Source organism: Salvia splendens, chromosome 2 (genome assembly GCF_004379255.2).
Source record: "Salvia splendens isolate huo1 chromosome 2, SspV2, whole genome shotgun sequence".
In the NCBI taxonomy this organism is placed as follows: Eukaryota; Viridiplantae; Streptophyta; class Magnoliopsida; order Lamiales; family Lamiaceae; genus Salvia; species Salvia splendens.
This window is the reverse complement of record NC_056033.1, coordinates 33,937,073-33,959,501: the sequence shown is the minus strand read 5'-3', so window position 1 is coordinate 33,959,501 and position 22,429 is coordinate 33,937,073. Positions and strand designations below refer to the sequence as shown.

Below are 22,429 nucleotides of genomic sequence, written 5' to 3'. Positions count from 1 at the left end.
AGGCATCGCGCCCCTTCCCAAATGCCGATTCCTCCATCTCGCGCCAGTGTCCGCACACCGTACTCACCGGCGGAGATGGAAAGATTGTTCAAGGCGTACTTGGAAATCTCCGAAGATGCGGTGGTTGGAACGAACCAATCCGGCGATCACTTTTGGTGGCGCGTCTCTAGCCGATACAATGCAAACCGGCCGCCCGGAACGATCGAGCGCAACGAGAGTATGGTGCGCAACTGCATCGGCCGAGCCAACGAAGAAATTGGCAAGTTCAACGGCTATTTCATCCAGGAGTCCCGGAATGCCGGGAGCGGCCGAAGCGAGGTCGACATCATCACCGCCGCGCTGAGCACCTACCAATCCATGAACGGTAAGTCGTTCAAATATCTTAACGTTTGGCAGGAGACGCGGACGCACCCGAAGTATAAGGGAGGCATAACATCCTCCTCTAGCGGCTCCTCCAAACGATCAAGGTCGGTAGCCCTATCCGACTCCGGCTCGGAAGAAGTGGCTAACCAACTCGCCGGAGCTAACTTGGGTAGCCCCAACGCCGGACCGAGCAGTTCACAACGCCGCCCCCAAGGAAGGAAGAAGGCGGGGGCCAACCGTCGTCGCGGCTCGACTCCCGAAGCCACTCCCGAAGCCGCTCCCGCTCCCTATGTGCCACCTCCACCCCCGAACAACTCGCTGTGGATGCTCTTAAGCCAACTCAATATGGCCGATAGGTCATCTATGACCCCCACGCAACTTGAAACACACGAGACCATGATAAAAGGTCTCCAAAAACAATTGGGGTTGTTGCCGCCGGATGAGTAGTCTTCCTCGGGTAATATTAGCCAATAATTATGTAATTTTTAATTTTTAGTATTTTAATTATGTAATTTTAATTTTTAGGATTTTAATTATGTCTTTTTTATTTTATTTGTATTTTGTAATATTTATTGTGATTTTTTAATGAATTTTAGTATTATGGAAATGTTTATGTTTAATTGAATATTAAATTAATTGTGCTCGTCCTTGCGGAAGAGCACAGTTGTGGGTGTTGTGCTCTTGCCAGAGAGCAGGCATGAATAGTACCGCCCGGGCCCACAACTGTGCCGCTGGCAAGAGCACGGTTGTGGATGCTCTTATTTTGCATTATATTTATTACTATTTATTATTTAGATTACGGCTATGAATCTATTTAATTAGTTTAAGAATATTTTAAAGTAGTAAATCTATTCAACAACTTTACAATTTATGCTTACATGTACGATTTGCATAGCTTCATTGGATTTGATTCAAGTTGATCTCCATGAGGATAATTGGTTAGGATTTTTCTAAAAATATGATATTTTTTATACAAAGTTAGGAATGCGTGAATTTTTTTTGGCGAATAAAATGAAGATCTTATCTTGAGTTTTTGCACTTCCTTATTCCATTCCATTTTCACCAACGATCCACTCATCAATACGTCCAGAAAATATATAATGATTCTTCCTTCCATCCCCTAAAAAAAATTTCAAAGTTTGTATTAACATTCATCTAACAAAATAACTAAATCTATGAAACATCAAGCTTCTTGAATTTAATTTTTGCCTCTCATCTTATACACATCATCAACTATAATTTTAACTATAATTTTCCATTATTGCACTATAAGTAGATGTGTTTTGGTAGTATATCTTATTTGCATAACACTTCCAACTATATATATTTGTATTTTAGTGATCAAAATAAAAATAACATAGGCAAGAAAATGATGGACATGATTCATCAAAGTCAATTATAAAATAATGAAATGAAAGCTCGTAATCAACCCAAGTACTAATGGTTTGAAGTTAAAACAAATTGCACAACCTTGCAAAGTACTAAACTACTAGCTAAGCTACGCATTATTCCACATAAACTCGGCCATCTCTGTCCTGGTCTGGTTCCACGCTGGAGTAGATTCAACTGCATCTACATACTCCACGTCATCTCCTTCCGTCCCTGTTGAAATGTCCCCATTTGTATCTTCAAGGTCTTCAAGGTTCACATTTGCATCACTAAGTTCCAACTCCACTGGATCAACTTGCATTTGGCTCCGAATGAAATTGTGCAGAATGAAGCATGCCATTATGAGACGCGTTTGTGTTGTGATTGGGTAGAAGCTGGCACTGTGTAATATCCCCCACCTCATCTTCAATACCGCAAAAGCACGTTTGATGATATTCTGTGCCATAGTGTGCCTCATGTTAAACATTTCTGTAGGGTTTTGATGCTTATGCGCAGAAGGTCCCCACTCCTTCAAGTGATACCGCACCCCTTTGAATGGTGTGAGGAATCCTTCGTTGTTTGCATATCCATTATCACAAAAGTAATAGCAGCATGCGGGTGAAAAAATGAGATATATCAATTACTAACAATTGTCCATTACCGCATAAAGATCGCAGAGTGCAGCATAGATGTCGTACCTTTAGGGACGCGTAGTTTGTCAACTTCCGTTGTGACAACATCGCATAGAACACGAGAGTCACCGGCTGATCCCTCCCAACCAATTAGGACGTAGATAATTCGCATAAAACGATCACAGACGGCCAAAGTATTAGTAGCGATGTGGCCCTTTCGTGTTCTATACCGTGGTGCATCACCAACACTAACACGGACATCGATATATGTTCCATCCAATGCCCCTAGACAGCCCTAATAAAATACGAACAACCAAGTCGATCTAAATTTAGTTATGAAATGCATTTCTGGAAAATAAATTCAGTGACGTTTTGATGAAAATACCATGAACCATTTCCACCGGGGGTTGTCGCAATCGTCGTCCACAAGCGTGGGTTTAGCCATGAATACCTCATGAAGACCAATCACTCCTCTCAACACCTCATGAATATATCGAGAAACAGTCTGTCCGGATCGCAAATACTCAAACCCTATTATCCGATTCTTTTTGTGATGAGCGAGGATGCTTAAGAGCATAGACACTTGCTCCTCAACCTTACAAATTTCCGATCTTTCAAACTCATGCGCTCACGTAGTAACAGACTCAACAGTCCAAAGCAGTTACGGTCCATCCGGAGATTGTTCACGCAGTCTGTGTCAGTTAAACGTACCATCCTATCCATACGTCGAATTTGCTCCGGTATCTTCCATAACAAGTCAGTAACCATGGTTGTATCGTCTTCATCATCACTACTCCTCCGCCGACTAAAATACTCAGCCAAACTGAGCAGAAGAAAAGATTGTTGGCGCTGCTGACGAACCAAATCTTCAACTACAACCAATACACTTTCAATCTCCTTTCGTTTTTTATTTTCCCGGTCCATGCTTGTACACAACTACAACACAGAGCAACCAACAACACTTAAGCATAACTACTTGCATTCATTTGTAACTGTTAGCTTATGCCTTTTTATCTACTGGGAGATTCTCATCAAAATTCGAAGAACTAAAAAATGAAATTTACCGCAGATTATACACTGCAACTAATCAAACCGCTTAAATGAACATACATTACGCAAGCATACAGGTAAATCGACCTTCAAAACATCTTCCTACTAGTCAATTTTTCCCATTCAATCAATATACAAACCAGATCGAAAAAAATTGCTAATGAAAACGGAGAAATTATTCATTTTATGTACAAATCACAAATAGACATCAAAGATGTGAATAACATAATCAAATTTAGTAACAATCCTAATTATAATTGAACTGTAGAACCTGCACCAAATAAAACATCATATAATTCAAATCTAATCTCATTTGCATGTCTAATCAAATTGGGGGTCATTCATAGATGTTGCTGACAACAACCATCTACCCACGACGGAGAGCGTCGAGCTCGAAAGTCTACGCAACAACAAAATGGTTGGATTTACCGACCTGTATGGAGTTTTCTTTGCGGCGATGGCGGATTTGCTGCGTTTTTGCAGTGGCCTTCGAGCAACAATGAGGATGGAGAGAGAGGGTAAAAGTGGAAGAAGAGGGGGTTTCTTTTTCAAACAATGAAACTCCGTCTCAATAAACCTACTTTTTTGGGGGTTAGAGTTACCAATTGAATTAGGGTAGGTAACATTAATTTCAAGCGGGCCGTCTTTTTTCAAACGGGCTTGATAAAAAACAACAAATGCAAACAAACAATGCAAACAAACGATGGTTAAAAAGGTCAACGTCAGCATTTTCCATCCTTTTCCTACTCTACTCATCTAATCAAACGAGCCCTTGTAGTATTCCTCAAATTTGAGATTTTACTAAATGTACGATATAACATCAAACGAGCCCTTGTAGTATTCCTCAAATTTGAGATTTTACTAAATGTACGATATAACGATAGTAGCCTATTGAAGTTTACAATAGGCCTGCTTACTTTGCAAGTTATGTAAAAAAAAAGAATTTTTATATTAATTTTAAGCAAACAACCTATTAAAAAGTTATTTTATACTATAATATTCTACTTTCAGTAAAAGTATTCTTTACAAATACGATATTTTAATTAATATGCCCACGTGATATTTTGTTCGTGATATTTTGTTTAGCATATGAGGACACGGCACGGCACGACACGACACGTATGTATTTTAATAAAAATCTCGAGAAGCTTAATTATCGTTTTCCAAAGTAAAGATCCATGATATAATTAAAATATTGACGTCTGGATTAGAAGAAAATAAGGCAATATTCATTTGATAATTTTTTCACAATTTGAATTCTGTTTAGGAGTTTCACCTTGATTTCTGTGGCATGTATAGAGCTGGAAGAAGACAATGCTAAGAATTTACATTACTGTGTAATCTAATCTCAAAAAGTCAATATTTTGGTGTGTGAGAGAGAGAGAGAGAGAGGAAGGCGGCGCACGCCATCGGTCGACGGGAAGAATGCATAAATATCGTTTCTCGGATAAGAAGAGAGTAAAAGCATTTTTTTACGAATTGGAAAAAACAGATCATCCTTCAATTTTGGAAGTGAAGAAATAACGACCCTTATCCCACACCGTACCCGCTTTCTATCTATCTTTGAGTAGCGTGCCCAAACCAAATACTCCTATATATTCTGCTCTACGATCTCTTCTTCTTCTTCTTCTTCTTGTCTGTGCTTGTTGCATTATTGCGTAACTTCCACATTCGCAATCCTCGATACTTGCCACTTCAAAACAACATACGATTTCATTCCTCTCCACTCTACTTGTTCAACCATAGTTTGGATCATCTCAATGGAGTCCAGCGCTCAACGCCGGCTCAGATTGATTCAGACACATCTGATTCCCGACGCCGATGATTCGTCGTTTCCGATTTCCGCCAACCCCACCGCCGCTGAATTCTTTCATGGTAGTATACTTTATTGGTTTTCCTTTTTTTTCTTTCAAGTTGTGATTTTTCCTCTCATTAATTGGCTAATCTATTACTGTAGCAAGACTTTTCCTTTTCTTGGAAAGCTATTGGTCAGATTCTGGGATTTAGCTTTATGCAATTTAGTATTCGGAATCAATTTATATTGTTTTTTACACTAAAAACTTTTGATTTGATCGTCTTTATGGTTACCTCTACTTTGTTGAAGACGACTTAGTTGAAATAAATGGTCTTTGTTAATATATAAACTTTAACATATTTCTCCCTTCTCTGTGTGTGTGCCGTGGGGCCGGGCAGAGGATGTTACTATAGTTTACAATTTATTTAGTTCATTGATAGGGGCTACTGCATAGTCATTTGCACAGAATTTGGATAGTTGAAGATCATATAAGAGCAAAAATAAATACTAGTACAAACTTGCCTTGATGGGGGCTTAAGCTCCTCTTACAAAAACAAGCAAATGTGCTACATCAACTTTTATTTGGAGTTTTGTTATTTATGAAAGAGATTAACTGAGAGTGAATGATGTTTATGCTAGATTTGCTACACTATTCGATTCTTCATGCTTACATTCTCTTCTTTAAGGATTTTATGTATGTTCATTTGCACATTGGTATGGAAATCCAGAGTTGGAATACCTCCAACTTGCAAAGGCAGGCTTTCGTCCATGATATTTCATTATTTCTGGCCTGAGGAAAATATGGTTACCTGATTGAGAGAGCTTTCCCTTGGAGTTTGAAACTTATGGGTTTCACTTGAAAGTTCATATATTGTATTGCTAACTACGTTTTACCTTCTAAGGAGTTTATTATTGTTTGCACTCTTCTATTCTCGGTTTGGCTCAAGACTGACAGATTTTAATGTTGTACAGACCAGAAGTATAGTGTAGTTCTTCCCGAGAGACTGCAAACAGGGAAATGGAATGTGTACAGGTGGAAGATTTACTCTTTCCGTGTGCATGGTTCATATATGTTATTTTTGGGTAGACTTAGGAGCTCCTCTCCCTGCCAATCTGTACCTGACATATATACATTGTTTCTTTCATTCAGATCTGCCCGTTCTCCATTGAAGCTTGTTGATAGATTCCCTGCTCACCCAGAGCTTCGCACATTGCATGATATTTTTGTGTGAGAATGTTTCCCCTTCTCCCATGCACTACTTTTCTATAGATGTGTACCCCTATATGTTTATTTTTGTTTTGGATGACTGAATACACATACTCAGTTTCATGTCTCCAGCTTATCCAGATTGTGATACTCATCCTCTAAAATTTGACCCTTTCATTTAATTTGTTGGTGCACTCAGGCACTCAGTTGAAAGTTTCCAAGACTACAAATATTTGGGTACACGCATACGGATAGATGGGACTGTTGGAGAGTAAGTTTATTGGAAAACTTTTGCTTTCTAAAGTCATAAGGAATAAAATGTGTTATTGACTTTATTACAAAAATGATGTATATATCCTTTTTTTATATGCAGTTATAAATGGATGACATATGGAGAGGCGGGTACTGCACGATCAGCTATAGGTTCAGGACTTCGTCATCATGGATTACAATCAGTAAGTCAACTTCGTTACTTTCTTTTCCCATTCTATCATTTCTCTTGTGTGGTACTACTAGTTAGTATCTGTATTCACATTCATCCACTCGGACATTTTGCATATCAAAATACTTCAAAATAAATAGAAACAGAGATTTTTGGGGACTAGACTTAGTTTTTGTGAGGTTCTTACAAAGTCCTTATGACTCTTTTATTGGTGTATTTTATTTTGTTAGTTCCACTCATTTTTCTTCTATAAAAAAGTTAACCTGAATATTATTTTCTTATATACCTGAATTTTTCTATCTTTAAAACACTGACGTATTTTTCCTGGAGCAGGGAGCTTGTGTTGGACTTTATTTTATTAATAGGCCAGAATGGATGATTGTGGATCACGCCTGTTCAGCATTTTCGTACATATCAGTTCCTTTATATGACACCCTTGGTGTGTAGGTGTAAATCAGTTAAGCCTTCTCTAGTGTAGTCAAGTCCATTGATTTTGTATTCTTCTGATGCATTTACAGGGCCTGATGCTGTTAAGTATATTGTGAATCATGCTGAGATACAGGCCATTTTCTGTGTGCCAAGTACCTTAAACACAGTGAGTCTTTTCTTAACATCTCTTTTCAGTAATTGAACTTTTAGGTTGATTGGTTACAGGAATTCTATGGCAAACCGCTATGCATATCGCTAAACACTTGTTTCTCATTGCATATTCTGCTTATCTTTTTGAGATTGAAAGAATAGGTCATGAAGATGCCCCATTTTGTATCTATATCCATCAAATTATGTTACAAATTGAATCATCCATGTCAATTTTATGTTGCAATATGCAAGTTTGCATTTTTCTTATCATGCCGCAAAAGAACAAATAGTATGCAACATGTAAATTCAATGTTGTTATTTACACAAGTCTCCTGATTTTAAATGTCTCTGTCTAAAAATTTCAGCTACTGAGCTTCCTGTCAGAGATTCCTTCCGTACGCGTAATAGTGGTATGCCAATACACATACTTTAATGACTTAAATTCTTGTAAAGCATTATTCTTTCTTCATGTCCTTTTGACGTGTAGTACTCGATTCATGAATGCCACAGGTAGTTGGAGGGGTGGATGAACATCTACCATCTCTACCCTCTGCTTCAGGAGTCAAGCTTGTGTCATATACAAGGTTACTTAGCCAGGTATCTATAATATCTTACGATTTTCTTTTTCTGATGCTATTTTAGCACTTCTATTTTAATACGATGTAAATTTTTGGAGTGTGCACCTTCAACACAGTGACCACATTTTCATGTATTGGAATACACTATTATGTGTGCTCGTTTCATAAATATTCAGTTTTCTAAGTTAATGGTAGCCTTTAGTTACAATAGCATTCCCAAACACCAGTTTACTTGCTCTGTGAAATTCTTATCTACCATATGCAGTGCAGTGCTTCAGTTCATGTGGTTCTAAGAAGAACAAAGACACTTACATGTATAGAGTTGTGTGTAATATATTATTATGCGGAAAAAAGTGGGTAGACAGATTATTTTCATGCTAGGTGGGCCTGTGGAGTTGGTTCTAGGGGTCCTTGGGGAGCTGGAATAAGGAGGAGGGGTCGGGATGTGGTGGTGGTTCAATCTTTGTGACTGTGTCTAGATGATGGTGCTGGAAGTGTTTTTCAATGGAAATTATTTATACATAAGTAGTGATTACATTTAAACGTGATGTCTTATTTATCTTCGTTTTTATGCAATGTTAAATTACAATGATCATGAAAGAGGAGTACCATTATAGAATAAAACAGTTGTATTTGTTTGAACTGTATTGTTCTCCCCCAGAATAGGTAGTTAATTTGTCAAGTTACTTGGGATCGCTGAAGATTTCTCATTAGGTAGCTACTTTATGCTCACTTCTTTTTGGAACAATAAAGTCTGTTAATGGACCTGGTAGCTATCACACAGCATTTTACCCATGAATAGAAAGTACTTTTAATCTCAGGATCTACTTTCTTGCTGATGGCTTCTTTACCTACACCTAACTGTCACTGGTCCTAATACAGATTCACACACTATCATGGCAGTTGACTTTTTACCTGATGAAATTTTTTATTTGCTTACAAATTATGGCCAGTTGTAAAAGGTTGATTATAATAACCTAAAATTGATATATTCAGGGTCGCAGTAACATGCATCCATTTTGCCCCCCCAGACCCGAAGATGTAGCCACTATATGCTATACGAGTGGTACCACTGGGACGCCGAAGGTAGCTCTCTCGCTTGTGGCCTTTATATACAACAGTTGCGACCTATTAAAACATTTTTTAAAATGCATTATAGCTCTTCCTTTTTACTTCTTTTCTTCCAATAGGGAGTTGTTCTATCACATGGAAACTTGTTATCAAGTGTTGCTGGCATGACTCTTTCTGTCAAATTTTATTCGTCAGATATGTGAGTTCTCTTGGAATATGATGAGTAATTTTCATTCTTGTGATCTCTACCCATATTACGTCTGACTATACATTTTAATCAGTTATATATCATATCTTCCCTTGGCACACATATATGAACGAGCTAATCAAATCATGTCAGCATATTACGGAGTTGCTGTTGGCTTCTATCAGGGGGTATGTGATTCCTATTTTCCTAGATGTAATACTCCTAGTATATTGCTTCAATCCTGTTCTGCCTACAAAACCATTGTTACTTTACTGTTTTCACTTCCCATTTCACCTTACATATTAAAGCTAAAGATTTGCATTAGAAAGATAAAATTTCTCTTGCACTCCCAGAGACTCTGTTGCTTTCCTACTGCCCAGTTGGATATTCCTTGTATGCCTTTGAAGGGGTTCGATTTATCTGAAAGGGATGGGTGATATGAGTAGGCAAGTAGGAAAGCAACAGAGTCTCTGGGAGTGCTATCCTCCTGACATGAAAATATACTTCTACTCCTGTTTGTTGTGATAATAACTTTGATTTGCAACCTCCCAGCCTTCTGTTGAGTGAACTGGTTCAAGTAAATATTTTATATTTTTACAACTTTCCAATTAGTGGGTCTTGTATACACTAATTGGCCATGGTTACTGTGCACGAGTAAAGTTGGGGTTTGCAAATAGGACCAGGACACGGCATCTGATTTTTCATACGGTGAATGAGCTTGTTGGACTTAAATAATTTTTCGTATGGTGAACTGAGCTCGTTGTACTTGTATAATTTCTTTTATTATTCAGTAGCTTTACATGTGAAGTTGTTTCCTAATTTACAGGATAACTTGAAATTGATGGATGACTTAGCTGCTCTAAGGCCCACTATATTTTCTAGTGTTCCTCGTCTGTACAACAGAATATATGCTGGGTATATCTCTTTAGTATTAAGAAATGATTGCTTTGTACTCTTCTGCTCAAGTGTCAAGGTGTTCTGGTTTTCTGTTTCGTATCTTATGTTTTGTTTCTTACAGAATAATTAATGCTGTTAAGTCTTCTGGTGTGCTGAAAGAGAGGTTATTTAATGCAGCCTACAATTCTAAGAGACAAGCTGTAATGAATGGTATGCCATTTGATTCCTTCGTTCTTGTTCACAATCTGTTTCTAAATGCTCATTCAATTATATCTGGTTGTCATTTTTCTGTTTGTCAGGTCGAAAACCATCACCTATGTGGGATAGGCTGGTATTCAATAAGATAAAGGACAAACTTGGAGGCCGTGTTCGGTACTTGACTTCAGGTGCTTCCCCGCTGTCTCCTGATGTGATGGAGTTCTTGAGGGTGTAAGTTAAATTTATAGATAATCCAGTAGTCAGTGTCACTCAAGATAAGTTTCAGTATTCACACTTCTGAAAACATGGCTTCTATGTATAGGTGTTTTGGCTGCCAAGTGATTGAAGGTTATGGCATGACAGAGACTTCATGTGTCATCAGCACTATGGATGAGGGTGACAACTTAACTGGTCATGTTGGTTCTCCCAACCCTGCATGTGGTAAGTCATTGATAGAGATTTGGATATATATCACATTATAACGCATATTCATCCCATATAATGGCAAGGATTTTATTCATCCTTGGTAGGAAATATTTTGTAAAAGGGAAACACGAAAGAGTATGCTAACACTTACTTTTATATTTTTGATTTCAAACTTGTTCTAGAATTTGACGCTTATGCATCAAACTATTTTCCATGCCTCCAGAAATAAAGCTTGTTGATGTTCCTGAAATGAGTTATACCTCAGAGGATCAACCTCATCCTCGCGGAGAGATCTGTGTCAGAGGACATATCGTTTTCCAAGGCTACTATAAAGATGAAGTTCAGACGTATTCACCTAACACTTGGAATTTGAATTTTTCGGATCAATTTTGGATGTTAAAAATGTTACTTCATCTTGATTGACTTTACAGGAGAGAAGTGGTCGATGATGAAGGTTGGCTGCATACAGGAGATATCGGACTATGGCTACCAGGTGGGCGCCTCAAGATTATTGATCGGTAAGTTATCATCTGTTAACCCTCCAAAAAGAAAGAGAAGGGAATGCTCTCGAGATCTTATTCAATACCACCTGGGGTCACATAGTTCTTGTTCACTGTTGACAGGAAAAAGAACATTTTCAAGCTGGCACAGGGCGAATACATAGCACCTGAGAAAATTGAGAATGTGTATGCAAAGTGTAAATTTGTTGCACAGTGCTTTGTGTACGGTAAGAAAATAATGCTGTACTTGTTTATTAAGTCAAGTTCTCACTTATTCATTCAGCTGAGGAGCCTAATTTTGTAGGTGATAGCTTGAACTCCTATTTAGTTGCTGTGATCTGTGTGGATCCTGATGTGCTAAAGGATTGGGCGGCATCAGAAAACATTAAGGTAATGAAGCCAATGCTACTGGTAACTATCACTAAAACTTTCGTTGTTCTGAAACTATAAGCTTATTTTGATCAGCTTTCTTCAGTGGGTTCTGCCCCTTTGTAGGAGAAAAATAGCAAATAATCTCTGAATAAAATGATCGGTAGTTGGAAATACTGTCACCAGTATTGTTATCATTCTCCCTCAGTAACTTCCATGCTAAATCACTTTGTTGAATCTGTGCAGTATGATGATTTAGGACAACTTTGTGCTGATCCAAGAGCAAAGGCTGCTGTGCTTGCTGACATGGATGCTGTCGGAAGAGAAGCTCAGGTACTGTTGTCCTTGTAGGTGTTATTCGGCCAGCAAGGCTTAAAAAAAATTAGACTTCACCTTTGGTTTTTATTAATTGATGCTCTTGTTTTGACACAGTTGAGGGGTTTCGAATTTGTGAAAGCCGTAACCTTAGTGCTGGAGCCGTTCACTGTGGAGAATGGCTTGTTGACTCCAACCTTTAAGGTAAATTGTGGTTGTGTAAATTTCTGGATTTGCATTAGTAAAATGGTTTGGTTGAAGTTTATGAGCTTAAGTTTGATTGATTTTGTTGTAATTTTGGTGGTGTATCAGGTAAAACGGCCTCAAGCAAAAGCATATTTTGCGCAAGCAATAGCAGGCATGTATACGGAGCTTTCGACATCTGATCCAGCCGGGGCTCCACAAAAGATGATGTGAAAATCTCTACATCTTATACCCAAAACTACAGTAATTTGAAACTCTTAATCCAATCTCTACAATCTCAGATTCAGATTATGCTTTTTTGTTTGGTTCATCTGGGGAGCTTTAATCTATATACATTAAGTCGGTTTTTTTTTGTGCTGCACTTGATTTGTGAATATATTCATGTGAAATCAATTTATAATTAATCAACAAAAACAAAAAAATCGAGAAATATCAACAAAATAAAAATAAATTAATAGAAAAAAAAGGACTTGGGAAATCCACAGCAATTATGCACAATGGTATTTGTACACGGATAGTTTATATATGCTTCATTGATATTCTTTAAAGTTAAAAAATGGGGTTTTTTTTATAGTAGTATACACCATTAAATAGGTTTTTATCAGTTGAAATAATGGCACGTGTATGGATATTGTTGTCCGTTTAGATATTATGTAAGTAGGAAAAAAGTAAAGTAATTAAATAGCCTATTTATAGTGAAATGTAGTAATGACTAAGATGTAATTGAACAAAAGGGCTATCTATCTACAAATACCATTCATCATGACGTATAAACCCCACTAGAAAGCAACGCCCAAACAGAATGCGTAGAAACGCACACGAACAAAATTCTCATCCGCACCTAAACTTTTAAATGGGCTGCTGCGGCGGCGACGACGACGACGCACCACCACAACCGTCGCCGCCATTGCTCTCTCCGCCTCACGACCTCCTCCAGCCGCTCTATTCCTCATCCTCCGCCGACACCACCATCTCGCCCCTCAATTCCAATTTCTCCGCTCTCCTATGCAAGGATACTCTCCGCGCCATACTCCAGAAGCTATCGCTCTCCGATCTTGCCCGCTCCGCTTGCGTATGTCGCCTCTGGCACTCGGTGGCCTCCGACAGCCAGATGCAGATTCAAGCCTTCATTTCCCCGTGGAAGCTTCGAGACATCGTCGGAAAACCTACCTCTAGCGGCTTCTGGCGAGATAATTCCCTTTCCAAATTCGCCATCTCTCACCGCCTCTCCCGCAGCGATTCCATTGCTAGCCTAGCTGTTAAGTACACCGTTCAGGTATTCTATGGCTGCTCATCGACTTTATTTTCACAAACCCAGTCAATATGCGTTCGGCTTATCATAACCTATAATAGATTAGTTTAGAGGAATACGATTACCTTTACATTTTTAGATATTAGCTGGTGAATACAAGAATTTTGATGTTTCCGTTTCCGCACGTGGATGTGAACTATTGACTCCTGAAATTCCATTTGATAGCTGATATATGAGGTTAAAGGCCAGTCACTTATGATGCGTATTGAGATTCCTGAGAATTTGTGGATTCAGACAAGCTTAAACTCCTAACCAATTTACCTGCTCATCGGGAACAAATGTATTACACTTGTCTTTAGGTTTTTATCCCCAAGATTGTAAACAGCCTTATCAGAAATTACTCAAAGTAGCTTTAAAATGATAGTAATCACAGCTGTGAAATGCTTTTGAACTTCTAAATTTTCTTGTGTTTATGAAATGAAAAACATTGATGAAGATGTCAATGCTCAAAGGTTTGAAGCAATATATAGAATACCACACTGATCAAATATATATTACTCCAAGTTCGGACTATGCTTTGTCATCAGAATTTGGCTTAATTTAACTTATACGAATCAGTAATGATAGTTCTGCTGATCCAGCTCTGTTTGTTGGTCTTGTTAAATTTTCTTTTTCTCCTGAGGGCGGAGATACAGTGGATTATAGAATCCAAAGTTTATATTTTTATAAATGGTTGATTGCAATGGTGGGTTTGTTGATTTTTTTCATGCCCATATCAAATTACATCAAGGTTTGCACTCATTTTTTTCTTTGCTACGCAGATGCATTCATCTGTATAATTCTTAAATTGATTTACAAGGTTACATCTCTTCTTTTGCTTGTAATACTTTACACTGCGTTGATCATTGATGATTATCCAACCTTGACAGGTTATGGGCATCAAGCGCTTAAACAACATGATGAGTGACCACGGGATATACTCCAGGGAGCGTCTGCTGATCCCTGTTAGCAACCCAGAAATACTCGTAGATTCCACATGCTACATAGAAGTGGACACTCATGCTAAGAGAGAGGTTGCGGTACTGTATCTAGAGGGTGGGCCTGACAGTAATCTGAATTCAATTCTGCATAGGCTGTCCACTGAACGAGGCAAAAAAAGGGTAATAGACTCATTGAAGAGGAGCATGCATGTCGATGATGGCACTGCTCTATACTACTTATCCATATCAAATGGTGATCCTAGGGCTGCTCTTACACAATTCTCTGATGATGTGCGCTGGGAGAGGCAGGTTAGTCTCGCATAATCTGTAATATAAAGCCGTGTGACTGTGTTGTATTACTGGGATTCATTGGTGTTTCAGTATATATAGAATCCCATTTACCTGGATTGAGGAATAATTTTCTTTATCCGAGCTAACTAAGAAGCTTGGGGAAATTATTCAAGTTGTGCTTATATGTATCTGCTATTTCATGTTCTCATAGATCTTGTCCGCATATGTAAGTTGTGAATCTTGGTGTTCATGCAATTTGTACTTATACATCGATTTGTAAATAGTGATAAGCTCGTTCAGTACCATAGAAACTGCAGTTTCTGAATTGATTATTATTTACCAGACCTCATTTCTATGTTTTTAACTGTTATTTATTCCCCCGTGATAACTTGACTTTAAAGTTCAAATTCGTGGTATGAGAAAAAAATCACTATTTAAAAAAATGTGTTGCTCTCTTTTAAGGTAAATCATCATACATACGCATCCTATTTTGCGAGAGAAATTGGCTATTTACCATTAAATTTTGCGAGAGAAATTGGCTATAAATAGTACTACTAGTATTTACTATCAAAGTTTAAGTTTGTGAGAATTGGCTATAAATAGTAGTACTATTAGTGACAATAGACCAATAAATATAGCGTATTAAAGATAAAATCAGATACATAGTCATTTTCAAAGTAGTGGAGAGTGACGATGGTGAGAAGGTTTATGAGGTTACATCTTTATTCTTTAGCAGTGGTTGGCTAGTAGTTTTCTTTTCCCTTAACGGGATGTGTTTGGATTAGGCCCAAGAGAATAATAGTACTACAACTAATGCCAATCATTTTATTTTTCCAGCGCTTTTTGTTCTTTTCATTCAGAAATAGAAATAGAAATAGAAATAGAAATAGAAATAGAAATAGAAATAGATATAGATATAGATATAGATATAGATATAGATATAGATATAGATATAGATATAGATATAGATATCAATTCATTTTAACTGCTTCATTTCTATATTCTTACCATGTATGTTAACAGCATCCTCAACTTTATCTGCTTTACAAACAGTATGAAGGGCCCAAATAGAAATAGATATTATTCTTATTCTTGTAGCCATCACCTATTAAAGCATGTCATATAAAGCATAATAGAATGACCTGAAAAAGTTTCTAATTAAAAAAGACCTTACTCCATATTCATGTTCCTTGATTAATTCTAACAACCTTTGTATCAATCTTATGTTTATACGACAAACTTCAATAAATATAAAATTGTTTATGTACTATTATCTAGCTGTCTCCTCGACAACTATGGTCATCGTTGAACAAATTCAACTTTTTCTACACCGACCATTGTAGGAACTAGGAATTGTGTTGTGAGAAATAACTTTATTTAATCTGTCACTATAATTCGCTAAACTCCAATCAGATAACTTTAAACTAGTCTTATGAGTTTCAGTTTTGACGGCCTTGTAAATTGCAAAGTAATTTCACATTGAAAAACAAGCAGGGAAGAAAACGAATCCAACAAATCATCACCTTGCGAATACACTAGTATTTAATTGAATTTTAAGTGGAAAATTGTGGAGATATTAAAATTATTCAAGGACGAGAAAACCTAGTAGTAGTAGTAGTAGTACTTCATTTTTATTCTCACAGGCATCATATTTATTTCAACAGTGGTTTAATATAGGTAGGTGAGGTGAATTTAACTCTCTATGTCTGCATCACTGTAACTCAAACATACTCCTACCATATCACTTTATTGTCATCATCTTTATTTTTTCGATCCAGAAAATTAAGATTTAAACATATTGTTCAATTTCCCTCTATTTTGATTTGGATAGTGATACTACATACATGGTAAATATAATTATAAAATTACACTTTTTTCATATTTCGACTTTATTAAACATAATCAAGGGTTTGATATCACTTGATTTACAAAAAAAACTTGATTAGATTAAAATGTAGATATAGCGGAGTCCATACCGTTGACCGACGACTAGTCAACCTGCAATAGTATATGATTTTTGAAAGGAAAAATTGTAGTATTTTAATTCTATAAATAGCAAGTAAACTGTTCTAGCCCCAGTGGGAGGAAGACGATAAAAAAAATCATTATTTTATAATTCAAAAGTTGTTACAAAACAAATATATAAATAAAATATAAGGTGACAAGTCCACTTATTGCAAAGGCAACTAAAGTTACCTTATATTCCCAGACAAGAGCATTAATACAAATCCACTTACATGGAATTTAGTTCTACATTTACGTTCGTTTAGGTAAAAATGAGACTCCCTTAAAATAAAGGGTGATGCTAAACAGCCATAATGTGGGCAACCACACAGGGATAAATTAGTAAATTTTTATGTCAATTAATAGATAAAATATTAATTATAGTTAGTGGATAAGTTGAAATTACTTATATAGCCTTTTCTTTATTTTCTATTTTAGAACTCCCTCCATTTTAGTTTGTCAGAGAGAGAGAACGCGTATTTAACTTTTGAACTCAAACCAACATTAATTACTACCCAATTTAATTGCAAAACATTGAAAATTGAATCAAAATAGACAACGCCTTTATCTTGATTCGCATAAAGGAAATTGAGTCTTACAATTTAATTTAGGTACTAAATTTAGGATCTTAATTATTATCAAGAATTTAAAAAAATGATTAAATTTAACAGTTTGATTGATACTTATATTCAATTGAATCATCCGAGATTTCAATTGTTCTTATATTAAACTGAATCATAATTGAACAGTTTTATTGAATTTTAATTAGATCCAAACGAGTATTTATGCTTTCAGTTAATCTTATATTCATTTGAACAATTTAATTTGATTTAACAATCCAGTCAAACTTGTATTCATTTTAAATTCAATTGATTTTAGATCCAATCGAATGATTGGGAATATTTTGATAGTTGATTCAGTTTAACTACTCAAATGAATATTGGTTTCAACAGTAATAATTAAATTTAATTTTAAATTTAATTAAATAAATAAGTTGATTAGTTACTAGATTCGGTTTGACAATTAAGTTGAATTTTATATCTATTAAATAATTCAGTTATATCTATATTCATTTTATATTCAAATTATCATAGATCCAACCAAAGGATTCTGATATTTAATTTGAATTGAACTATTTATTGAATATTGGACTCAATTAAACAACGAGTGTAATTAAATTCAATATAACTAAAATTTAATTGAACAATTAAGTTGAATTTAGATTCAATTTAACAATTCAATTAGTTTAGATTATTCTTAGTTCAATTAATCTGAAATCCACTTAAAATATTGAGATATAATGGTTATGATTTAACTCATATACATTCAAATGGATATTGTTGGTAGAGTGTGATGGCTTAAGCACCAAGCTCGGCAGCTCCGTGATCTGGAGAGAAAGATCAAAATATGAAGAAGAGCTCGGCTGTTGTGACAACTCGTTTCAGGAGCCGTTGGATCTGTTTGTTAGTCAAGATTTGATCCTAGCCGTAGGATTAAATACTAGCCGTTAGTTTCTGTTAAATAGCTAATTCATTAGTTAGTTTCTTCTTATGTAGCTCATATTCTCTCTCTCATTTTTTTCTCATTCCAGTGAATAAAGTTTCCTTTACTTTTTCATTCCAATCTTCAATCGATTGTTCTTGCTATTCAAATCGTTCCTCAATTGTTTACAAATTGGCGCCGTCTGTGGGAAGAGGAGGCGCGATTGATTTCTGATTTGTTTTTCGGTGGTGAGATTGGAAGGTGTTATGGCTTCTAGATTTGAGGCCGAGAAATTCACGGGTAGGAATGCATTTTGGGTAAGTCCAAGAAACAGCCTTATCCCAAAGGTAAGCACACTTCCACATCCATTCTTGATTATGCCCATAGTGACATGTGGGGCCCTGCATCTGTGGTGTCAGTAGGTGGAGGGAAGTATTATATGAGTATCATAGATGACTACTCTAGGAAAATGTGGATATACATTTTGAGAGAGAAATCAGAGGCTTTTAGTAAGTTTAAGCAATGGTGCCTGGAAGTGGAGAAGGAGAAGTCAGTGGTTCTTAAATGTTTGAGGACTGATAACGGCTTGGAGTATCTCTCCAAAGAGTTTGATAACTTCTGTAAAGAGAGGGGAATTAAAAGGCACCGGACTGTACCTCTGAATCCCCAGCAGAAAGGGCAAATAGAACCATATTGGAGAGGGTGAGGTGTATGCTCCTCTCATCTGGTCTTGAGAAGAAGTTTTGGGCCGAGGCTGCATCCACGGCTGTGAGACTAATCAACAAATGTCCCTCATCAAGTATAGAGGGAGACACACCTGATTTTAGATGGTATGGCAGCCATGGAGATTACACCACATTGAGAGTGTTTGGCTGCAAGGCATATGCTCATCTCAAACAAGGGAAGTTGGATGCTCGGGCTATTAGGTGTGTAATGTTGGGATATCAACCTGGGGTAAAGGGATATCGTTTGTGGTGTGTAGAGCCAGGGAATCACAAGATTGTGATTAGTAGAGATGTAGTATTCTCTGAAACTGAAATGCCTTTTCTGGATAAGAACAAAGTGATCATCGAGAAGCCTAATTCTGTGGCTGATTCTGTTGATAAAGCTGATTTTGAGGTGGAGCATGAGAGGCATGAGAAGCATGGGGAGAGTATAGAGGTCACTGAGCCTCAGAGTGCTCAGAATGAGACACAAACACAACCTCAAGATAATCTGGAAAACTACCAGCTGGCTAGGGATCGAGTCAGAAGAAAGATCAAGCTGCCATCAAGATTTGATGATTCTGAGATGCTATTTTATGCATTATGTGTGGCTGAAGATGTTGAGTATACAGAGCCATCCTCATATAAGGAAGCAATGCAGAGCAAAGAATGGGAAAAATGGATGAAAGCAATGGTGGATGAAATTGATTCTCTGCTAAAAAATGGAACTTGGATATTGGTTGCGAAACCTGATGGAAGGAAAGTTATCAGCTGTAGATGGATATTCAAGAAGAAGCTGGAAGGTGCTGAGGGTGATCAGATCAGATTTAAAGCCCGGTTAGTGGCTAGAGGATTCACTCAATAACATGGAGTTGATTTCAATGAGGTCTTCTCACCGGTTGTAAAACATTCTTCCATTCGAATGCTGTTGGCTTTGGTTGCTAAGTTGGATCTGGAATTGGAACAGCTTGATGTGAAAACGGCCTTCTTACATGGAGGGCTAGAGGAAACAATCTACATGGCCCAGCCTGAGGGCTTCATCAAGCCAGGTAATGAAAATAAAGTCTGCTTGCTGAGAAGAAGTATATATGGTTTAAGCAGGCTAGTAGGCAGTGGAATAAGACTTTTGATGATTATATGATCAAGATTGGTTTTCAGAGATCAAGTTATGACTCCTGTGTATATGTCAGAAAAGGGGGCATACATCCTACATATCTTCTACTTTATGTAGATGACATGCTTGTTGCTGGGGCTAGCAAGAAGGCAGTGCAAAAGGTGAAGGATGAACTCAATGCTGCGTTTGAAATGAAAGACCTCGGGCCAGCAAGAAGAATCTTAGGCATGAACATTATCAGAGACAGAGCTAAAAGGCAATTGTGGCTCACACAATCTGATTATATATCAAAGTTGCTGAGAAGGTTCAAGGTGGAGAATATGAAGGCAGTGGCTACTCCACTAGCAATGCACTTCAGGCTCAAGGCTGATCAGAGGCCCAAGTGTGATGCTGAGTCCAGAGAGATGAAGAAGATACCCTATGCTAATATAGTGGGGAGCATTATGTATGCTATGATCAGCACCAGAGCAGATATAGCACAAGCCACAAGTGTTGTCAGTCGGTTTATGGCAAATCATGGAAGGGAACATTGGATTGCTCTCAAATGGTTGATGAGGTATCTGAGGGGTGCTGGGAATGTAGGCATTTTATATGGAGTGAATGATGGAGGTGGAGCTGATGCTATTGTGGGATATTGTGACTCGGATTTTGCTGGGAACTTAGACAACAGAAAGTCTCAGTCGGCTTACATATTCACAATGTTTGGGTCTGCTATTAGCTGGAAGTCAAGTCTTCAAAGTGTGGTGGCACTTTCCACAACGGAAGTAGAATTTATCTCACTTGCTGCGGCAATAAAAGAGAGTTTCTGGTTGAAAGGAATGTTGTCTGATCTTGGGATTGAGCAAGGGGCGATAGCAGTTGGCTGTGACAATAATAGTGCTCTATTTCTGGCCAAGCATCAAGCTTATCACGAGAGATCAAAGCACATTGATGTGCGGTATCACTTCATCAGAGAGGAGATTGAAAGAGGCAATGTGAAAGTCTTCAAAGTTCATACTTCAGAGAACCCGGCAGACATGTTAACTAAACCATTGAGTAAAGAAAAGTTTCTACTATGTCTGAAACTAGTGGGACTGGAAAGGAAGAGTTTGGTTGGTGATTGAGCAATCAAGGTGGAGTTTGTTGGTAGAGTGTGATGGCTCAAGCACCAAGCTCGGCAGCTCCGTGATCTGGAGAGAAAGATCAAAATATGAAGAAGAGCTCGGCTGTTGTGACAACTCGTTTCAGGAGCCGTTGGATCTGTTTGTTAGTCAAGATTTGATCCTAGCCGTAGGATTAAATACTAGCCGTTAGTTTCTGTTAAATAGCTAATTCATTAGTTAGTTTCTTCTTATGTAGCTCATATTCTCTCTCTCGTTTTTTTCTCATTCCAGTGAATAAAGTTTCCTTTACTTTTTCATTCCAATCTTCAATCGATTGTTCTTGCTATTCAAATCGTTCCTCAATTGTTTACAGATATAATATTCATTTGAGACTTGAGTTATTACTTATTAGGAACGAACCCCTCTTAATTTGCATACCAATAAGAATTTAAGATATTATTCGATTAACTATCTCTAATCTTATTTTCAGTTTTGACTCAACAAATTTAATACTGTAAAGTAAAATATAACATTTCAGTTTATAATTTAATACTTCATCCGTCTAAAGATAATTGAGTCGTTTTTTTTTCATTTGTTTAAAATGATGTTAAAGTGAAGATACAGTAAAGTAGGTGAGAGAATAATACGCAGATGAATATTATCTACGTTATTTTCTTTCTTACTTTACCATTTCTTCACTTTAACTATTTATTTAGTAGTAGTATTTTTTCAAATCGAGAGAAAAAAAGAAACGACTGAACTATATTGGAACGAAATGAGTAATATATTTTAATTTAGAAGCTTTAACTGCTTAAATTAATATAATATTATATAAATTTTAAAAAAACTTAGATTCATTTATATTTTATCATAATATAGTTCAGAATATATACATTTAATAGCTTAGAATTTAAAATTACTAGGTATTATGTCATACACGAATTTTTCGAACAAATATGAAATCATTACATGAACTCTTGAATATAATATATACATCATTTCTATCCCAATAAAGTTTAAAAATATTAAAATGTATCCTGCTCAACATTTAATTGCTATATTTGATGTGCAACTCAATTCTTACAAGAGGCGCGAACTCTATAACAAGAAAATGAATGAGAGGGAAAAGATGAAAGTATATTAAAATTAGAGGGAAGAAAAGTTAGAGGCGGCAATTTGCTCAAAATAATAGCTAAGTGTATAAAAGTAAACTGAAATTGGCAGTGAACCGGATAGTGGAAATAAACCGGTTTTTCTCTATTAACCTAATTTATTAACAATATTATCGTTCACACTGGAATATTCCTTGAAGGAAAACAAGTCAAGACCACTCTTCTCT

At 36.8% G+C, this 22,429-nt stretch overlaps 3 protein-coding genes across 3 annotated transcripts; 2 read left to right on the top strand and 1 right to left on the bottom strand.

The window, feature by feature from the left end:
* Window positions 1–1,861: 1,861 nt before the first annotated feature.
* LOC121778831 lies at window positions 1,862–3,287 on the bottom strand. The gene is made up of 4 exons (XM_042176236.1): window positions 3,075–3,287; window positions 2,749–2,958; window positions 2,430–2,658; window positions 1,862–2,301 (listed from the first exon to the last, which is right to left on the bottom strand). The coding sequence occupies exons 1-4, from the start codon at window positions 3,285–3,287 to the stop codon at window positions 1,862–1,864; spliced, it is 1,092 nt and encodes a 363-aa protein (XP_042032170.1).
* Window positions 3,288–4,730: 1,443 nt separating this feature from the next.
* On the top strand, window positions 4,731–12,533 carry LOC121792335 (long chain acyl-CoA synthetase 6, peroxisomal-like). Its single transcript, XM_042190238.1, has 23 exons — window positions 4,731–5,288; window positions 6,181–6,241; window positions 6,359–6,436; window positions 6,615–6,686; window positions 6,789–6,870; window positions 7,191–7,296; window positions 7,376–7,452; window positions 7,802–7,846; window positions 7,947–8,033; window positions 9,011–9,100; window positions 9,205–9,284; window positions 9,367–9,460; window positions 10,099–10,187; window positions 10,291–10,379; window positions 10,469–10,598; window positions 10,690–10,808; window positions 11,017–11,140; window positions 11,225–11,311; window positions 11,417–11,520; window positions 11,598–11,683; window positions 11,909–11,995; window positions 12,095–12,181; window positions 12,290–12,533. Exons 1-23 carry the CDS (start codon window positions 5,174–5,176, stop codon window positions 12,392–12,394), a joined length of 2,094 nt encoding a protein of 697 aa, XP_042046172.1. The 5' UTR covers window positions 4,731–5,173; the 3' UTR covers window positions 12,395–12,533.
* A 300-nt stretch (window positions 12,534–12,833) lies between these two features.
* LOC121792336 (F-box protein At1g55000-like) lies at window positions 12,834–15,053 on the top strand. The gene is made up of 2 exons (XM_042190239.1): window positions 12,834–13,457; window positions 14,363–15,053. The coding sequence occupies exons 1-2, from the start codon at window positions 13,035–13,037 to the stop codon at window positions 14,735–14,737; spliced, it is 798 nt and encodes a 265-aa protein (XP_042046173.1). The 5' UTR covers window positions 12,834–13,034; the 3' UTR covers window positions 14,738–15,053.
* Window positions 15,054–22,429: the final 7,376 nt, after the last annotated feature.

Bases quoted from the DNA above. Each gene is read 5' to 3' on its own strand.
- LOC121778831 (XM_042176236.1), bottom strand. From the start codon at position 3,287: ATGGACCGGGAAAATAAAAAACGAAAGGAGATTGAAAGTGTATTGGTT. The intron at 2,659-2,748 runs GTATTTTCATCA...GTATTTTATTAG, and splicing joins CCCGGTGGAAATGGTTCATG to GGCTGTCTAGGGGCATTGGA. The intron at 2,302-2,429 runs GTACGACATCTA...CAAACAACGAAG, and splicing joins CAAACTACGCGTCCCTAAAG to GATTCCTCACACCATTCAAA.
- LOC121792335 (XM_042190238.1), top strand. From the start codon at position 5,174: ATGGAGTCCAGCGCTCAACGCCGGCTCAGATTGATTCAGACACATCTG. The intron at 6,437-6,614 runs GTGAGAATGTTT...TGGTGCACTCAG, and splicing joins ACATTGCATGATATTTTTGT to GCACTCAGTTGAAAGTTTCC. The intron at 8,034-9,010 runs GTATCTATAATA...TGATATATTCAG, and splicing joins ATACAAGGTTACTTAGCCAG to GGTCGCAGTAACATGCATCC.
- LOC121792336 (XM_042190239.1), top strand. From the start codon at position 13,035: ATGGGCTGCTGCGGCGGCGACGACGACGACGCACCACCACAACCGTCG. The intron at 13,458-14,362 runs GTATTCTATGGC...CAACCTTGACAG, and splicing joins CTGTTAAGTACACCGTTCAG to GTTATGGGCATCAAGCGCTT.